This window comes from Drosophila elegans, unplaced genomic scaffold (genome assembly GCF_018152505.1).
Source record: "Drosophila elegans isolate 14027-0461.03 unplaced genomic scaffold, ASM1815250v1 contig_208, whole genome shotgun sequence".
NCBI lineage: Eukaryota > Metazoa > Arthropoda > Insecta > Diptera > Drosophilidae > Drosophila > Drosophila elegans.
This window is the reverse complement of record NW_024545578.1, coordinates 3,394,798-3,415,183: the sequence shown is the minus strand read 5'-3', so window position 1 is coordinate 3,415,183 and position 20,386 is coordinate 3,394,798. Positions and strand designations below refer to the sequence as shown.

At 41.8% G+C, this 20,386-nt stretch overlaps 2 protein-coding genes across 8 annotated transcripts in view; both read right to left on the bottom strand.

Annotated features, from left to right (window-relative positions):
• Positions 1 to 10,839, bottom strand: part of LOC108145644 (titin) — an 81,457-nt gene extending 70,618 nt beyond the window's left edge. For 2 of the 4 annotated variants that reach the window (XM_041708200.1, XM_041708202.1), the window contains exons 1-6: positions 10,604 to 10,839; positions 9,311 to 9,672; positions 4,927 to 6,514; positions 4,337 to 4,566; positions 2,907 to 4,271; positions 47 to 2,845 (exon numbers count right to left, since the gene is read on the bottom strand). In XM_041708200.1, the coding sequence (XP_041564134.1) occupies positions 47 to 2,845; positions 2,907 to 4,271; positions 4,337 to 4,566; positions 4,927 to 6,514; positions 9,311 to 9,503 (6,175 nt within the window). In that variant the 5' untranslated portion in view covers positions 9,504 to 9,672; positions 10,604 to 10,839. The remainder of the gene's footprint in view (positions 1 to 46; positions 2,846 to 2,906; positions 4,272 to 4,336; positions 4,567 to 4,926; positions 6,515 to 9,310; positions 9,673 to 10,603) is intronic. The other 2 variants (XM_041708203.1, XM_041708201.1) reach the window with 1 other exon arrangement.
• Positions 10,840 to 18,788: 7,949 nt separating this feature from the next.
• Positions 18,789 to 20,386, bottom strand: part of LOC121467099 (muscle M-line assembly protein unc-89) — a 35,065-nt gene continuing 33,467 nt past the window's right edge. For all 4 annotated transcript variants that reach the window (XM_041708197.1, XM_041708198.1, XM_041708195.1 and 1 more), the window contains 2 exons: positions 20,135 to 20,315; positions 18,789 to 19,148 (listed from right to left, as the gene is read on the bottom strand). In XM_041708197.1, coding sequence (XP_041564131.1) covers positions 19,045 to 19,148; positions 20,135 to 20,315 — 285 coding nt within the window. In that variant the 3' untranslated portion in view covers positions 18,789 to 19,044. The remainder of the gene's footprint in view (positions 19,149 to 20,134; positions 20,316 to 20,386) is intronic.

The following is a 20,386-nucleotide window of genomic DNA, read 5'->3' as shown; positions in this document are numbered from 1 at the left end:
GTAATAATTTTAAATATCTTAAATATATTCGTTTTCGAACAATTACCTGTTACGTTTACAGCACAAGTCGTGACAGCTTCTCCAATGGCGTTCTTGGCCTTGCACATGTAGGTGCCGGTGTCCTCGGCATGGGCATACAGAATATCCAACGCCACGAAGCCAAAATCGTAGGTGGTCTTAAAGCGGTGACCAGTCTGTATGGGTCTACCGTTGCAGTACCACTCCACCTTCATGGTGGGATCATTAACGGGGATCAAAGTGGCCTCCAGATGGACGGGAGTTCCCTCGTTGACCTTGGCATTACGTAATGGACGTCCAAACTGCGGCCGTTCAGCATGGAACTGCTCCTCGTCGGTCTTCCTCTGGAAACGCGAAGTATCTTCCAGATGCTGGATCTTGGTCAGTGCCTCCTCATGCTGGGTCTCATGGATGATAGATGAGCGCGAAGTCACGTTCAAAACAATGGAGTTGACGGCCTCGCCCAAATTGTTGGTCACTCGGCAAGTGTACTCGCCACTATCCTCCGCGTAGACAGTCAGAATGTCCAGGGCGGCAAATCCAAAGTCGTAGGTGGTACGGAAGCGATGACCAGTGCTCAAAGGTTTGCCGTTATGGAACCACTCCACCTTAAGATTGGGATCCGGATAGGGTTCAATGCGGCACTCGTAGTGGGCACTCTGTCCCTCAACCAAATTGCTTGGTCCAATCAACTTGGTAACAAACACTGGGGCGGTGGTCACCGTGTACTCTTCCTCCTCCCTGCGCTGGTACCTGCTGTGATCCTCCAGCTGGTGGATCTTGTGCATGGCAGCTTCGTGTTGGGTCTCCAGCTGAATGGACGTCTTCGATTGAACAATGAGCGAGGCGGAGGTCACCGCCTGACCGAGTTCGTTGACAGCGCGGCAGGTGTAGGTGCCGGAGTCCTCGGGATTCACATACTTCATGTTCAGAGCAACATATCCAAAGTCGTGCATGGTGGTGGTGCGATTGGAAGCTTCAATGGGTTGACCATTGCGCAGCCATTCCACCTTCAAGTTGGGATCTCCCACTGGAATCAAGCGAGCCTCAAAGTGCACCGCCTGGTTCTCAGCCACACGGACATCCCTCACCGGCATGGTGAAGACAGGTGCCTGGGACACGAATTCCTCCTGAACGCTGATTCGCTGACGCTTGGAGCCATCCTCCAAATGCTGCAGACGAGGCAAAGCGGTCTCGTGCTGAGACTCCAGATAGATGGACTTCTTGGTGTGCACAACTGCCACAGCGGAGGTGATGGCCTCACCCACGGCATTGAAAGCACGGCATGTGTAAGTGCCGGCATCTTCTGGGAGGGTGGACATAATATCCAAGGCCACAAAGCCAAAGTTATTGGTCTCAGTGAAACGAGAACCAGACTTCAGCGGCAAATTGTTGTGGTACCACTCCACGCGCATGGACGGATCGGAAACGGGAATCAGACGGCACTCGAAATGAGCCCTCTGGTTCTCCTTGATCTCAACGTTCTTCAGCGAAGTCGTGAACACCGGAGCCTGCTTAGTGCTCTCATCGATTTCCTCACGGCGGGTGTAGCGCGAGCGATCCTCCAGGTAGTGGATCTGCTCCAGGCCAGCCTCGTTTTGGGTGACAGTAACAATCTGCTCACCGCTACGGCATTGCAATTCCACTTGTGTTTCATCAGAGCCGATTAGGTTTACGGCCCTGCAAGTGTACACACCCGAATCCTCAGCAATCAAGTGCACAATGTCCAAAGCCACATAGCCGAAGTCGTGGATGGGACGGAAGCGGTGACCCACGGTGATGGGGCGACCGTTCTTAAACCATTCCACCTTAAGATTGGGATCAGTTACCGGCTCGATCTTGCACTCGAAGTGGGCGTGACCACCCTCGCGGGTATTGGTCAAGCTCTTGGGATGGGTGAGGAATCGCGGACGAATGTTGACTACCTCGTCCACGAACTCGCTGCGGCGATGACGGGTCGAATCCTCCAAGTATTGAATCTTCTGCAGACCCGACTCGTTCTGTGTCTCCAAAATCAGATCATTCTTGGCGATGATGCGCACGGAACAAGAGGTGACGGCTTCACCCAGTTGGTTTCTGGCCTGGCAGGTGTAGACACCAGAATCGATGGCATAGCAGCCAAGCAGATCCAGGGCTACATAATCGAACTCATAAGCGGGACGGAAACGGTGGCCTGTCTTAACAGGTTTTCCATTGACGAACCACTCGATGCGCATGCTGGGATCTCCCACAGGTTGTAGACGGCACTCCAAGTGCACATTGGTGCCCTCAATGGTTTCGATGTTGTGCAGACCTCTGGTAAACTGGGGTGCTTGCATGATGGTGATATCCTCCTCATGGTGATGGCGGCGCCTAGAATCCTCGAGCAGTTGGATCTGCTCGAGTGATTGTTCGTTCTGGGTCTCGGTCACAACATCCGTGTGATCAATCACACGCACGCATGCTGAAGTGTGGGCCGAACCCAAATGGTTGGTGGCCCTCACCGTGTACTCCCCAGAATCTGCGGCCGTGGCCTTGATAATGTCCAGGGCCACAAAGCCAAAGTCATAGTAGGTGCGGAAGCGGGAACCCACAGTTACGGGGCGTCCGTTGTGGAACCACTCGACGCGCATGGTGGGATCACCCATTGGTTCTAGGCGACACTCCAGATGGATGTTCTTGCCATCATGGATAGGCTTGGGATCGCTCAAGGGTGTCACAAACACCGGCTTGGACTTGGAGATCTCCTCGATGTCATATTGAGGCTCCACGAATGGCTTGTTCTCCAGGTTCTGGGTCTTCTCGTACAGGCCACGGTGCATGCTAGATGTGTCGATACTGGAACGAGCTGTGTGGGGAGTATACAAATATTTAAATCATGGTTAATTAATTTATTATGATTTACTTACTTTCCACTATCATCGTTGCTTGCTGCTGAGCTTCACCTAGCTTATTCCTGGCCACTACGAGATAGACGCCAGCGTCTTCGGCGCGCACTTGGGAAATATCCAAGGCAACATAGCCAAAGTCGTAGTAGGTCTGGATGCGATTAGCAGCGGTGATAGAGCGACCATTGTGGTACCACTCGATCACCAGACCCAAATCGCTCTGAGGTTCGACACGGGCTTCAAAGTGAGCACGCTGTCCCTCAAGGATTTTGGTGGTACCCTTCAGGGGACCAAGGAATCGGGGAGCCTGAGTGATGTAGGTCTCCTCCTCCTCACGACGTCCGTAGCGAGATGAGTCCTCCAGATGCTGGATCTTTTGCAGACCGCCCGGGTGCTGGGACTCCGAGACGATTTCGTTCTTGGAGATCACAGTCAGCTGGGCCACGGTGGTATCCTGACCCATGGCATTGTAGGCACGGCAGGTGTAGATGCCGGCATCATAGATGGTCAGCTGCTTAATGGTCAGCGCCACATAGCCAAAGTTGTGGTAGGTGGTGATCCTGGAACTGGCCTCCAGAGGCTGTCCATCCTTCAGCCACTCCACGCGCATGGTGGAGTCTCCGATGGGTTCGAGTCTCGCCTCAAAGTGCGCATGCGCGTGCTCACGCAGATCCAACTGGTTTTGGATGGGTGTCTTAAACTGCGGCGGGGCAATTGCCTCGGCAGCCTCCTGAACATGACGACGTTGCTGGGACTTGCGATAGTCTTCAAGTTCCTCCACCTTCTCGATATAACGCTGCTGCTCGGGAATACCCAGATCAGCAGTGACTTGGGAGCGTGAATGAACACGGATTGTGGACTGACTGATGGCCTCTCCAATACGATTCACCGCCCGCACGGTATAAGTGCCAGCATCTTCGGCCCTCAGGTGCAAGATGTTGAGGGAGACATAGCCGAAGTTGAAAATGGCGGTGATGCGGGAGCTGGCCGTAATGGGCAGTCCATCCTTGTACCACTCCACTCGCATGGAGGGATCGTTTACAGGTGTAACCTGAGCCTCAAAGTGCACATTCTTGCCCTCCTCGAACTCTCCGAGATCACGGAGTGGGCGAATGAACTGCGGAGCCTGATTGAGCTGCTCCTCGGTGCTCTCCTGGCGCTGGTAGCGCGAGTAATCCTCCAGCTGGTTGATGTACTGCAGACTGTTGGGGTTCTGCGACGATTGCTCGATGGAGGGGCGCTGCACCACGGACAAAATAGCACGGGATTCGGCCACTCCACTGGCGTTGCTCACCCGGCACATGTACTCTCCGGAGTCGTGGCCCATGATGCTCAGCAGATCGAGTGCAATAAAGCCGAACTTGAAGACGGATGTAGCGCGGGCACCTTTTAAATAAATATAAAACATTAGCTTTTTGGATAAGAGGATAACCAGAGTAATGACTACTTACTGGCTGCCAGCGGACGTCCATTGAGATACCACTCGACGACCATGGTGGGATCGCCGACGGGTTCGATGCGTGCCTCCATGTGGACGCGGCCACCTTCGGTCTGCTGCACATTCTGCAGCGGGATGATAAACTGAGGTGGCGGATAGACGCGATCCTCCTCACCAGGTCGCAGATGGGGTTTGGCGCGCTCAACGTGGCGCAGGTAAATGATTTCAGGGCCAGGAATTGGTCTAACGGAAAGATCAGTATTAGTAAAAGTTGGAATCAAACTATTAAACAATTTTTTACTAGTGCCCTAGTTAAAAGTAAAAACAAACAAAACAAAAAAAAAACTGTACAGAGTTTAATGGATTGAATATAATTGACTTGACCATGTTTTATTAAATCTGAAAAGCACCAATTTTATCTTTTTATAAACTAAATTGGTTTAAGTACGCTGTTTTGTATGTATTTTTAAAAATGTCTGTTCCTTCCTTTAATGGACCTTTTTTTTTTATCTCGCGCCATCGTTTTTAAGACCCAAAAAAAAAACATCGCACCAAAAAAAAAGAAATTAAACATGTTTAAAGTCTTAGTCTAAGAAAACTCACTCTGGCTCGATGACTTTCGTTGGTCTCGGGAGATTGAGACGACGCTGCTCGTAGTTTGGTTGTTCCCTGGGAACCTCGACATAAAGCCTGGCCCTGTTGGCCGTAGATCCAGCGATGTTTTGGGCGGTGCACTGGTACCAGCCGGCATCGCCGGCATTGACGCGTGGAATCTCCAGGCAGGTGGCTCCACCATCGATGCCCACAAAACGCTCGGCGGTGGACGAAATCTGAACGCCGTCCTTCTGCCAGGTGATACGTGGCTGCGGAGTTCCAATGGCATTGGCACTCATGGTGATCGGCTCACCCTCGCGCACAGTCATCGTGCTGAAACGTTGGACAAATTGTGGTGCGACAACCTGCTCCTTTTCCAGCACATTTAACTGCGCCTCGATAGCCACCTCACTGGCCTTGTTGCGGGCCAGACATTGGACTGCTCCGGCATCCAATCGCGTTACATTGGTGATCATCAGCGAGTGGCTGCCCGACTCGTTGACCAGAATCTTGTGCGAGGCATCGTCGCGCACTTGACGGCCATTGATCAGCCAGAAGACCTCGGGATAGGGATTGCCGGTGACACGGCAATCGAAGCGGGTCATGCGACCCTCGGTGACTTCGCGATCTCCGAAAGCCTTCACAAACGAAGGTGGCAATGCCTTGCCCGCCTCCAGCTGCTCGGCCATCACGTCCACGGGCTTCGGCTCGTAGGCGGTTTCCGCAGCGGGTTCCACGGCCAACACGGCGGATGAAACCACGCAACCCTGCAGATTCTCGGCCAGCAGAGTGTAATGACCGCCATCGCGAGCCGTGGCATTCTTCACACGCAACGTGGCCACGCCACTCGAGTAGGAGATCTCGTATTTCTGCGAAGCCACCAAACGCTGGCCATTATGGAACCAGGTTAGTCGTGGCTTCGGGTTGGAACCCACGCGTGCGGTGAACACGGCATCGGATCCCTCGATCAGCTTGGAGCTGCGCGGCTTCTGCGAGATTTGCGGCGCCTGGGCAGGACCCTGGTTGCGATCCAGCTCCTGCGATAGCTGGGTGTCCTGCTCGTAGCCAGATCGACGGGTGATGGCCTCACGGAACGAGACCTCACGCAACAGCCGATACTCGAAGGTGTCCACACGGAACTCCTCCTCAATGGAGGTGTACGAATACCCGTTCGAGTAGATGTTCTTCTCCAAATTCTGAATGGGCTGCAGGGCGGGCATCGGTGCTCCTTCCGGCTGAATGTAGACGCTGCAGATGGCCTCGCCATATTGATTGCGGGCCGTGCACGTGTACTCGCCCTCGTCGCCGGGTCCAATCTGATTGATCAGAAGCGACACGTCGCCGGTGGCCTCGTTGTAGCTCATCCGGAACTTCTGCGACTCGAGAAGGGGTGCGCCTTTCCGGGTCCAGGTCACGAATGGCTTCGGGTTGCCACGCAGCCGTCCCTCGAACAGGGCATTGCCGCCCTGGGCGAAGCGAGCGTTCTTGAAGATCTGCTCGAAGACGGGCGGCGAGATGTCGCCCTGGGCATACACGTGTGTCAGCGAGGGCGGCACGTAGGCGCTACCTCCGATGCTGCCACCTTGAACTTGTTGCACTGTAAAAACGTTAAAAAAAACACATAAGGATCATTTGGCTTGGGATGAGCTGTGTGAAGTGAGAGCGGATGTAGCAGTATCTGCTTAACATACATTAATTGATTTTGAATGTTAATATTAAATAGGTTCCAAATCTTTTTTTTAGAGCAATATATTTAGTTAGCGCATTTCGAGAACTAATCAGATTTTATAAAGGTTTTTTTGAATTCGGGTAAAGCAGTACTAAGTACTATATATATTCGGTTCATCATCTTCACTTATTTTTTTTGCATTCCACCCCTTTTTAAAATATTTAGAAATTTCAAAATGTAGGATCCCTCACCTTCAGTTCTATCATAATCAAAAAACAATTCAGAGGGTAAAGACAAAGACGCAAAACGACTCTTTATAATCAAATTAATTATCATTTTTAAAAACTTTAAAATTTAATTTTATTAAATTTTGAACTAGGTTTTTTTAATAAAATATCAAAATTGTATAAATGCTTAATTATGTAGAATAGTTCATACATAAAACAATTTAAAACAATTCATAGACTTTGACTTTTCAAATTTATACAAGCAGTCAAATATTTAAATAAAACAAACTGACAAAGATCTCCAGGCTAACCAAAATACTCTATGCTCTTAAATTTGTATTTAAATATTCAAACAAGACCAAAGACTTATTTTCATTCAAAATCTTTACGATCTCGCCTTGAACTGTAAATTAAAGTTTATTTTAGTTTTTATAAATTTGGTTGGCACATGTAGCAAACTATTTATAGTTGCAATCAGCTAAAAGTAAACACCTTTAGATATAAATCTATATTCGTGTCTCTACCTGTATATACGTATATATTATATATATGCATTTGTTTGTCAATAGAATTTCGTGAAGTGTGTCATTAACATTGCGTTGATATAGACGACTTTTGAGCCAGCTGTTCGAAGATAAACAAATACGAAAATCAGCTGACGGCTCTCTTTTTCTTATCCTCTTTCAAATCTCTTTCTCTATTTTCTCTCATTACCCTCGGGTGATCATCTTCGGGTAATCATCTTCGGGAATTTGGTATAAGAGAACGCGTACATAAATTCTCTCAAACACCTTGCACTCTCTACCGAGAAATGTCAAAAATGTAAACAAAAACTCTTATACGGTTTATATATAGTATTGGTATATGTATGTCAGTGCAGTCGTGGGAGGTGAATAGATAAACTTATAAATAGACCCAAAAAGTTTGGCTGTATTCATCAATTAAGATTTAAACGATGAAACATAAGTTGACACATGAATATATATGTAGGTGAGTAGGAAATTTTTCTGATCGTGTGAGGACTGAATTTATTTTTCATTTTCGAAATTTTATTGGTGACACATGTGGGCATATATAAGAAGAAAATCATAAAAATTAATGTGTATAAATATGTGTATAATCCTCTTTTGATTTTAATTTTTCTGCTTGTGTCTAAATCTGCTGGCTCAAGGTAGATTAATCATAGGAAATAAAGCAGATTTTCTAAATTATAACACTAGTGTATTTTAGTATGTTTTTAATCCTCCTTTGATTATTAATTTTTCTTCTGGCTCAAGGTTGATTAATCATAAGAAATAAAGCAGATATTGTAGATTAGATCCAAGTGCAATAAACAAATGTTGGCTATTTTATTTTTGAATTGGTAATTTTCTGAAAAGTTTTTCCTGTTTATGTTTTAGTTGTTTGTACAATTTTCGCCACTTCGGACACCGATTTATAAGAGGTCCGCTTCGTTATGGAGAAGATTAAAATGTTGGAAGAGGGTTACCTTTATAGTTATTTTCTTGTATTTTCGATTGAATTTTATCTAATTTTTAATTACACTGAGGTAGCAAATGTAATTAGCTCTTTGGCTATATTTGGTATTGTAAACAGAAAAATGTAGTTTACGCTAGTAAATGTGTATAATCTCGCTGCTCAAATGACCGAATTAATCCTAATTCAATCGATAGCTATAAACAACGAACTTCCGATAAAATCAGTTTATAATCAGAGTCAAGTTCAATATTGTACTGCATTATAAAAAAATATAGTTTGTATAGCGTAACAGAAATTGGGGTATATAATTATAGAACAATATTTAAACTAAACAAGTATGTTACTAATATCTGCCTTTACAAACTATTCCTGAATCCCCTGGATTTTATGTTTCATGTTTTGTAGTCCTAAAATGAAGAGTAACTTTTTTGGCGTTATCTACAAATTTAAATTAGAAGTTGACTATAGAAATTCCACAAACTTTTTCTAGCTTTCAATTTCTTTATTTTAAACATACAATAATTAATATGACATCACTAGCTAAGTACATTTTTGATACGGTGTTTAAACAAATATATTTAACCTTTTAATCCTTGCATGAAATTTAATGGTGAAATTTTGTTTTGGTTTGGAATCAGGACTATTAGCTCAACATCTAACAAATACATTTTTTTAAATTTTTTTAAAGTAGATTTTATGTAGGCTTTGTTATTTGTTTGTTTTTAGATTATGGCTCTTTATTTTTTTGTTGTACTATTTTTAATTTTCAATCAGCAAGAGTTAAATGATTTCAAGGCCGTTGCGGGGAAACAGCAAGCGGGATGATGGAAAGCTTTATCCTGGATCCTTTGGCCAATCAGCGGAAATTGCCTGGGGACAGTGGGGATTCTAAATCCACGGTGTGAATCCCACCGAGCCCGCTGCAAACTTCCCCTGCGATTGGCCGCCCCCAAATAGGGACATCCAAGGACGCAAGGACACAAGGTCACAGGTGACAACGACGATTACGATGACTGACCTTGCCGCTGGGTGGTAAATTGGCTGCGCTGGACGTGCTGCTCGGTGCGGCTAATCCTTTGCTGCTGGTGCTGCTCCTGGCTGGAGTGCGAGTACTCCTGGGTGGAGTACTGCTGCACCTGCTGCTGCTGATGCTGCTGCTGCTGCTGCTGCTGCTGCTGCTGCTGGTACGGGTTCGGATTTTGTCGTTGCATTTTGCTGCGTTATATATCACTATATATCATTTAAAATGACAACCAAATCGCTGCAGAATGAACTGCACTGTAGAATTGAACACCTCGCGATCACTATTTCTTTGATTTGCTTCTTCACTTGATATACTTCTATATATATTTATCTCTCTTTGGTCGCTTCTTTAAATTGCTGAAATAAAAATATAAAATTTCAGGGATTTTCATTGTGATTAGGCAACAAAAAAATGCACGACACTCGGGTTATTTATCACTGCGATTTTGGGAAACATTTTGTGGTTTTTATATCTTTATGTTTGGCTGTCACACATTTTGTTTAATGGCTTTGAATTTTTATTTTTCTCGATACATGAGTAGATATAAATCAGGCGAGATCGGAGATCTCTGTATCTGTATCAGCCATCCTTCTTCATATTCATTTTCATATTCTTTGCTTGTGAGGCATATCCAACTATTTTTAGCCTCGAGAATATTTCACTGCGACACACAGATACGCACTCGCACACACACACACTCTTTCTCGCACACAAACACACACACATGCAGAGATACACAGTCGGTGGTAGCTTCTTATTTTTCACAGGGCTATTAATAACTATTTTTTCTGGTTTCTCCCATGGGAAAACCTTGCATTGGCCCAATGAACTTTTCTTAAGAATTTTCACAATATTCCTGGCACTATTTTTGGCAGTTCCAGCGGGTAATCCTTGCCGGGATCAGCCAGGATAATGCACATTCGCACACATGGTACGTGATCTCTTTCGCTATATGCAGGTTCGATTATATATATATAGATTATATTATAGATCGCTTGATATCTGTTTGCACACGATTTCACAGTCCATTCGTTGAATTGGGTGCGGACCCACGAAGTGGAGCCACCGAAGCACCGATCCGATACGATCCGAATCGGAATCGGAATCCGAAACGAAGCACCCGATCGGGTGTTATTTTTAGATATTTAGCGCACTGAAAAATTCTTTCGGCATTTTTCTTGAAGTGGTTTCGTAACCAGAGAAAATTTTCATGAACACTTTTTCTTCCACTGATTCACTGATTCCTTCAGGATTCGCTTAATTTTCACACTTCTGATTGATCCTTACTCGAAATTGCGTTATCCTTTCGACGTTCTATATATATTTGCGTATGTGCAGGACTCTAGGCGAACGAAATGGCTGCGAACGTATACATATATCTGTACCGTGTGGTGCGTTTAGATATAGATATATGTATATTCTTTTAAAAAATATCTATTTTCAAACTGTTTCAAGTCATAATCCCCGAGACTGAAACCAAGACGTCGATCGTTTGTGAGGTGCGAGCGAAGAATGACAAAATCTCGCAGAGAATGCGATCAAGTAGCTGTGCCTGCACAGCCGATCTTCGCCCGATTTCACACGATTTTCGACGATTCCATACGATTCCATACGATCTCCCGCCGAGAGAGAGGTGGAGAACTCGCCGATGGACGATCGTGCTCCACATGAGATATTTTTGCATTTTCCTCGGAACTCACAATGTGGTTGTTGTTGTGGAAAAATACTCCCCAGAGCGATGAATGCACTACACATCACTGCGGGGCATATAGGTTTCTGAGGATCAAGATCCATAAATTTATTATGTATTTTAACTTTAGGTTTTTAGGTTCCAAGATCCAAACATTTTTATATATATTTTAGTTCAATTTCTATATAAGAATTCTCAAGAAATAATTCTATAAGTACATTTCCATAGTAACAATCTATATATTTTTTGTTTTAAAACCATATTTAAAATCTGTGTTTTTTTTAGCTTACTTCCTTTAAACTTAATAGAGGTTTTAGAAGCGTACTTTCTTCTATATATTTATGGTTTTATTATACTTGATTATTGCAATATAGATAACCTTCTTGCCGTTACTGCAAAGATAATTTCATGCTGCTTTTCTTAGTGGCACATCAATTAAAGTCAAATTGCTGGGACTCGTTTGATTTGGCCATCTGATAGTTTGATAAACATTTGCCCCAGGAGACTCGACAATTTGCCTTGGATCACCAAAATGAGAGAAATATCTCTGGGGAGTCTTCGCTAGACTCCCGCTGCTCTTCTCTGACTCTCGCGTTGGATTTCGAAAAGTGTTCGGGTTTTGAGTAAGTTGGCTAAAAATATATGGCGATTTATTTTTGACACGTATTTTTCAACATTGTGTGCACGAAAAAAAGAACAGAAAAGAAGCCATCCCAAAGAAATTCTAGATACTGTAAGAGTCAAATGCATACACACGGCACAGATCCGTATCTATTGATTCCAGTTCGGAGATCCGTTTCTTATGTTTGCCCTCTACTCCGAAAATCTGGAGGAAATATCCATCAAAGTTGATCTTGTACAAATAAATAAAATACAAATTGCAATCGAATCTTGGAATTATACTTTGCACAATATAATTAAAGGCTTTAGGGGGATTTGGCTTGAGTTGGCTCAGCTCTCGGGTCTTTTTCACATTTTCCACATAATTTATTTTGTTTGTCTAAAATTAAAACCACATAGATATGTACAAAATTTGGCTCGTCCGCCCGTTTGATACATATAACTTGATTATTCATTTTGTCTCTTAATCATCAGCACACAGAGATGTGTTTCAGTGACCAATTCGCAAAAATGTCGCAACTTTCTATTTCTTTTTAGCCATTTCAGAAAATCTCAAAAACAAATTGCACCTAAAACGTCAGTTGGTTTTGGCCTTTTATGGCTAGGACTTGCCCCAAGGCAGCCACTAAATCGCTGTATACGGCAACCCGGTTTGCAATGGTCATGCAATATTGTTTTTTATTGTGCACAAATTAATTGTTAACATGGCCCGAGTAGTAGTAACAGCAGCAGCGGCAGCACAGTAACAGAATCATTAAATTACAAACTCGGAGAAGTTGATTCTAGGCAGCCAAGCGCAGAGACGGCAAAGTTTCGACTGTCACCGTTTATACACAAATGTATCTACAACCATTAGAGTGGCTCGAGCAGAGATAAGCCAAGAAACAGGGAACACGCATCGTGGATGGCTTTCTTCTGGCTAAGAGATCCACTAAAACAACAACAGGAGTTACAGTTAGCCGGTTCTGCAAGGCGGATTGCAAAGACAATTTGCGTTTGTTTTTTACGATGCGCTGCGAAAATTAATATTGTACAGTGACAAAAAAAATATGTCATATTTAGATATGTTGCTTTAAAAGTTTTATAAAGATAACTAAAATATCAAACACTTTTGTTAAGTAAAATGTATTTCGAAGTAACATTTCCCAAACGGTACAAGCGTAATCAATAAAGCTTATGATAAAGTTTGCTTTAATTTTGATTTAATTAATGATTTCAAGATTATGTTATCATGTTCTTCGACCTAATTTATCTCAGTGCACAGCTTTTTCCGGGTCGCTATCCACTTGACAGTTGTCTGTAAGATTAACAGCACTTATCTATCTGGCCAGGTTGAGGCTGTATCTGTATCTTATCGCAGATGCTTTGTGCAAAAATATTCGCCCAATTATGTCACTGCCCGAGAATGTGCCAACAAACACAACACGTATACAAGAAAACATTTCACTTGTCTTTAATTAGTATTATTAATGGTTTAGTACATATAATAAGGCAACTGTGGTTTAGGTTTGGTTCATTTTAGTTTTTTGCTCAAAAATTAGTTTGGCTTCTCCCAGCTCTCGAACTCTGGCGATGCTTTTAATTAACTGCAAAAACGAGAAGAATAATTCGAGTTCAATTAACGATCGTACAGAAAACAAGATCGAAAGGATGAGCAACAGATACTGGATGAGTTGAGTTGACACTTGAGTGTTGGAAGCAGGCAACATGCAACAGGCTGAGCGAGAATGATGTATATTTCTTGGGATTTCGAGTATGTATGTGAATGCCACCCCCCCCAAAGCCGCTGAGCTGGCGACCCCAAGCCAAGGCAATCCCATCTTAGGGTTATAAATACACTACGGTTGGACTTTGTGTGTTTTATGTTTTGCCCAGATGTAATGAGTCGCGTAAGCAGATCTGCATTGCCAGAGTCTCGTTTTGGCATCAAATTTCGCGACCATTGCAGCCAGTCTCCATCTCAATCTCAATCTCAATACCAAGTCCCAGTCCCGGTCTTAAGCCCCCACCATTCAGCAAAACCATAAAACCGAAACGGAACGTCGACAACAACGATGTTGCGGCGACTGCGCCCCAAGAGCACTGCATGCCAAGCGGCAATTTAGGTATAAAATGTCCAAATGTGGTCGACTTAGTCCCTCGAAGTGGGTACAACAACTATCTAATGATTTTAATTTTATGTTGTTGTAAGAAAGTTTTTCCCTACTTTTAAAATTTACAAATTTTACCTTAAATATTTCTTTACCTTTACCATCCTTAATTTACGTATCTTGAAGAAGTTTACATTTCTATCTGCTTGTATTTATTCTATTTAAATTTTTAAATAATAAACGAAAGAGTATTCCAACTTCGGCCCTTCACAGTTATTTTCTATTTTTCTTCAGCCTTTTCATATCAATTGTTTATACAATTAGACACACGAGTCGCAGTTAGAGTCTTTTTCCCCCACCGCCACCATAAGCTATCCGCTCGAACTGTCGAACCTCCCTTTCTGGTAAATGAAAGTTGCAATGTGGTGCAGAGAAGAGCGGTGGCTGTAATCTATATTTAGTGATTTTACATGCGGTACCTCAAAGATATTCGAAATATGTGATATGTGTGTATGGATTGCGTGACATGGCAAATGGATGCGAGATGCGCGATTGAGAGATCGAAACGACGGCCCATTTTGTAGTTAGCAATTTTCCAGATGGCTTGAGGATCAAGATGGATGCATTTGGCCGATGATTAATTATGGATTCATTATGCAAACAACATTTTTAATGTAAACAAATCGGAGAATGCCATTTAAATGATTGATTTTGATTGTGTTTACCTGTTTGCTCTCGGAGCTGCGGCTCCCGGCTAAAATCCGAAATGGACACGGTCTTGGTGCTCACATAGCTGATGGACTCGATCGTGGTCTCCCACTTTTGGAACGTGTTGATAGTGTCGCTGCGAAGAGCTCGACTCGACTGGGAATGATTTGGATTGTTTCTCAGAGGCGTTGAGGAGCGTAACGACATGGTCGATGTGGCCGAACCCATGGACGAACTCGCCGGCGAACTGGTCGATGTGGAGGAAAACGAGGCTGATTTGCGCAAAGGCGTTTTATTGACGCCATTATTATCCAGGGGATGTTCCGTGAACTCCGGCGCCGGTTCCTCTTCGGTTATTAGCAAACTATCCGTTTGAGTGCCTTGATCTGCAAAAATGTACAGGGAAAGAAATAAGAACAAATTATTGCAATGGTAGATAATAAAAGCCCTATTCGCGGTTTGAGTAGGAACGAAAACGCTTTAAGCAAATGCTTAATATTTCAAGGTACTACAATATCTTTTAATGATCTATTTCTTACTCCTAATCCTGAAAAATGTATGAAACCATTTATTTTTAGTAATTTGGTAATTTCAGACATAAGACATCCTGTCTCAATCTTAGAACTTGGCCTTATAACTAGTCAGCAACTAGTCAATAAACAAATATAAATATAATAATGGTGCTATTCATTATTTGAGACAATAAAAATACTGCTATATTAAGAGGCCTTAAAGAACCTTTGCCAAAATTCCCCACAAATGTATTTAACAAAAACCTTGAGACAATGCATAAAAAAGATATATTACATTAACTAGCACCAACTTAAGGCATTTCAAATCTTATGTGTAGTATTTTTTTTCTGTATATCGAAGATTAAGACTTTTGGCGAATTAGAAACGCGGAAATGATTGGGATCTTCTGTTTTTATGGCTGCACTGCTGCGTTTTTATATTCCTGCTCAATTAGCTGAAAACAATTAAGCTCTAGCGCCTTTCTGGCAATTAACGGAATTCGTGTTTATGCTAAAACTTGGCCCCGATTTTTTCAGCGGCATCGAAATCACTGCACATTTTCAACACACCAAGTTTTCTATTGTCTGATTTAGTTCGCTATTTTGTTTGCTAATTTACAGCGTGCGTATAAATAAATAAGTTGCCAAGATTCTTTTTCGCCCCGCGAGAGTGACTGACTTGGTTGGCAGGGTCATCAACGCGTGGCAGCGCTGTTGTTTAGAACCCATTCCTAGAAAAAACCCATTCCTCAGTTGATGCTGCCTGTCATCGGGGATTATGCAACTGAATTCGCGGGCCTTTTCTTCAAGGCGCCAGTCTTTCTGTTTGTTGCGCCCAATTAAATGAAATCTATGCATATAGACATTAAAATATTTTCATGTTTGCACAAATGCTGGGCAAACTGAAGTGCTAAATGGTTTTTGTTCAAACATCTGCGCAGTTTTGGGCCAATTCCTTAAGTTTTCGAACTGCTGCTGGTTTATTACGTTTTTCTGCTGCCGCGTGGGTGTGAGGAAAACAATTTTACGAGGCTCCCAACTACTTTATAGTATCAGATTCGAATGCCTTTGGCTCTTATCCAGTTTATAAACATACAAATTTGGTAAATGTATGTATAGACTGTCGCGGCTGCCCAAAGATTTGACCGAAACCAAAGCGGAAATAGTCTTATTAAAATTTATATGCGGCAAGTGCGCCGGCCATACAAAATTATCTGCCAGAAAATATAAATTATATAAAACGTATATCTATATTTTTGCAGTACGACGTAGTTAGCTAAGTGAACTTCTTATTAAATAGCTCATTAGATATAATCTTATGATCTTAAAAATTTTGAATTATTAAACATTTATTAAAAGTGAGACCACGCCTTTGCCGTGTTGACCAATCTAATATAATGTCATAATAAACCACTCAACTGGATCCCACAGAAAGACCTCATCTAATGGATCACCAAATTGTTTCCTCATCCACACAGTTCTGAACAAAACAAAGAAAATCGAAGAAAATATGAACGAATATTTAAAGTGGCAAAAGAAAAATGTGTGTGGTGTGTTTGTGTTTGTGTGTGTGGTTTGTGACTTGTTGCGCTGAGTTCATTTGCTATTTTAAGAAAATTACCCAATTAATTTAGAAAAACACAGAGAGCAGGGAAAAAACCATAATGCGAATGTTTGTATAGCTACGGAAAAAGACTCATCACAAAAAAATGTAGAATGGGACACTTTGGTGGTCAAAATATGTAGCACATATTTTGGCACGCCGAACAATCCAGGCATTTCGCAATCGTATTCAGAATAAGCGATAATGTTTGGCTTTAGGTATTGGAATCTGGTAAAATAACATTTACCTTTTTGCACTGGCTAAACATTTGCCACACGATACACAGATATTGTGTTTGCACTAAGCGAGTGAAATTTTGCAAATGTGCCAAAAAAAAAAAAAGAAGAAAAATAAAGAGAGAAAAGGAATATGGTATACAGGCCGGACACGGCCAAATATTTTAATTTCGCCACACGCGAAATGTTTTTCATATTTTTGCAAAGAATTTTATTTTGACAGAGTTTTTTCTAATATCTGACAGCGTTTTATCGGCGCGGAAAGCAATTTTATGAATCATTAAGGTGCCGAATCCGGCCATATGCTCGCATTCAAAATCCGATTTCAATTGAAATTACCACGCCATTATATTTTCGTAAACGATGCACTAAGCACTGGCCATGATGCTGCAAATGACTCAGAGTGCTTGCATTTGGCCCGTTAGTGGGATCTAATTTGTTTCTTGGACCGCTGCCTAATGACTCGAACACTTTGGCCAGGCACTAAGCACACAATTAGAATTGGCAGATTGGCAGGCGAGGACCTTGAACCACCCAAAAACACCCAACTAACCAACTAACCACTCGACCACCCACCCACTTGCGACTAATCATCGACAGAAGTGTGTCAAATGCGCTAAGGCAAGTGGTAAATTCAGATGAGTTTGTAGATGATGAGCAAGGCTTTTTTGTGAGTCAATCTACTTATTTTTACTATTTTTTTTGTTTAATATGTCAAGAAACTTTTCCCTTCATTTTAGGGGTTTTGATTTTTAAAAAATATTTTTTTTAGGTTATCCGCTTTTTAAATGGTTAATTTCAAGCCAAATCCATGAACTTAATAATATTTTGTATCCATGTTTCATCATTAGATTGGATTCTCTATAAGAACATTGCGTAATTTATAAATGATAAAACTGTTATGATTTTTCACACTACTGTTGAAAGGTTTCAATAAAGTAGGTATAAAGTATACAAAAATTTATTTTCTAATTAAATTACAAATGTATTCTTTATTTGCAAAACTACTTTAAAGGACTTCCATTGATTTATAGCTATTTTTGGCGAACGATTTAGCTACTTTCTATGTCACACTCTATTAGTTGGCAACACAGCAGGTGCTGTGGGTTCGGTGTCAGTGTCAAGGACTCTCTAAGGCCCAAATACTGGGCCCATGTGTGCGCTCATTGCCTTGACAGCCGAGAGTGTTTATGTCTGGCCTGTCCGAGTTTCTATGCTGCCCCTTTGTTTCGAGGAAATTTTTCGCATTTTGCGCGTTTTACTCGCCGTTGATTCTTGGCAAGCTGTCGCGACAAAAACAAAATGCCATGAAAATTAGATAAATAAACATTGCAGAAAGGCAAATAAATCATCTATGAGCAGCAAATCGAAACTTAGTTGAACCGTCAGCCGCCCACCCACAACATTTCATTTCACACAAATCCAAACATTTGTTCAGCCGATGCCTCAGAACTTTTTTTTGAATTATCTGACCTGATTTTGAAAGCAGTTTTTTGGCCTAGTTTAAATATTTATACTGTAATGAGTAATGAAAACCAAATGACTGATATTAATTGATACTCTAAGTGCTTGACAAGATTTACGTGATTTTAAGATTCTTAAGGCAGAAAATAAATGTGTGCTGAAAGAATAATTAATCTTGGGAACAGATCAAAGAGCAACAAACTTAATGTCAAAATCAATCTAAAAGATTATTTTTCAAAGATCTGAGGGTTTGATAAAAATGCACATTAGAAACCCAAATTTCTTCGCATTCTTTTCTTACAAAATATTTTTCAATATGGATTTTATTAATAATTTTGATATATATGTTTTTCAATTCTGAGATATGCGATCGTTTGGCGCCATCTAACGCCTTAATAGCTCGAAAGCTTTTTCGAATAAATCTGTATAGCTTTTTCGAACATATTGCGCGACATTCAGCGTAGAGAGCGCCACCTTCAAGCTTTTCACGATCAGCAGAGTGAGGAAAATTCGGAAAAATTTTATGAACATGAAACACACTTTCCTTCTTCGTTTTAATGTTGGTTTATTTATTTTCGACAGAAACACAAGTAATACTATATTCCTTTGTTGTATGCATGTATAATGGGGACTAAATAGGGGACTTTGGCCGATGGTTTTAAACAATTCCAACAACCCAGAAAACAATGGGGCAGAACAGAATAAGTGACACGGGCACAGTGAATACATACACACAATAAGGCGAAACTTTGGCATTGAACAAATCATAAAGCAAATAATAATAATAGTTGCATTTAAACGAGCTTAGTATCTAAATCCACGGTTTGTGCTCGAAACGGTCAAATTTCCGCTGGTGGTTGCCGCACCCAGTTGATTCATGGCGGTGCAGGCGTAGCTGCCGTTGTCATCTGCCAGATTCCGAACCATTCCGAAAGATGCCAAGGATTCCGGGAGGAAACGAGAAAGAGAGAAGTTAAACGATTAATGAGCTGGCCCGATTTGGTTATGCACAGGAAAAAAATTGGGTCTATTATGAAGAAACATTGTGTTTGATATCACTTATATATTTCAAATCTGTTAATTACCTTGTAAAACTAAAACTAAACATTGGATTTAATTTTAAAAGATTTTAAACAATTAAAATATTTTATACAAAATATTTTGAAATATAAAACAAATATTTTATCTTATTGACAAGCTAACAAAAAATTATACGGTATTTGATGCAAATATTAATTTCTAAAAAAATATTAAACAAAACAATACTATTATTTTTAAAAATATGTCTTTATAAGGTCTTTCTATTGCAAATACCATTTACAAAAAAGTGTAGATAAAATGCAGTTATTCCACTTAGAAAGATTTTGGGACATAAGGAATGTTACCTTTTTGATCAAATATCTTAAATACTATTCCAAACTACAAATTTTATAAGACCCTAAAAGTTTAAAATCTTATACACAAAGATTTTGTAATACGTTTGTGTTATATTTGTGTTATATTTCCTAAAAGTATTTTAATTTAAGGATAAGGTAAGATAAGGCCCTTTGAGGTCGTTTGTCATTTAAGAAAAATTAAGATAACTACAAATGATAAAATCATGTTTTACCTCTCAGTAAAAATTTGTAGAATTGAATCAAAGCTTTTTAAAAATGATAGGAACGAGCATTTAAGGTCTTTCTGATGCAAATTATCAAATGATAAGCAAAATATAGATACAAATGATAAACTCAGGTTGTATTTCTTCGTAAAGAAGTCGTACAATTAAAGCTTTTTAAAAATTTGGACTTTGTAAATATGCTTTTCAAGACTCTTAATTAATGAAACCTTCACAACAGAGCCCCCAATTATTTTCCGTGCCCCTGTGGTTGACCTGCTTGTCCACAGTACTCACCCGGATAGGCCTGCGGCAGTGTTAGCCGGCACACGCCGTTCCGGTACTCGATGCAATGCCTGCTGCCGGACTCCAAGTGTCCGCCGTTGTGGGTCCAGTTGACCTGCGGCTGCGGATGCGCCTGCACAATGCACTCAAAACGAGCCGTACCGCCCACGCCGACTGCGATGTCTTTCAGGGGCTGTCCGTCCCGTGGTTTTTGGAGGGATACGAGAGAGATTTACGGGTCTGAGTTTAGGTGGGTTCTAGGGG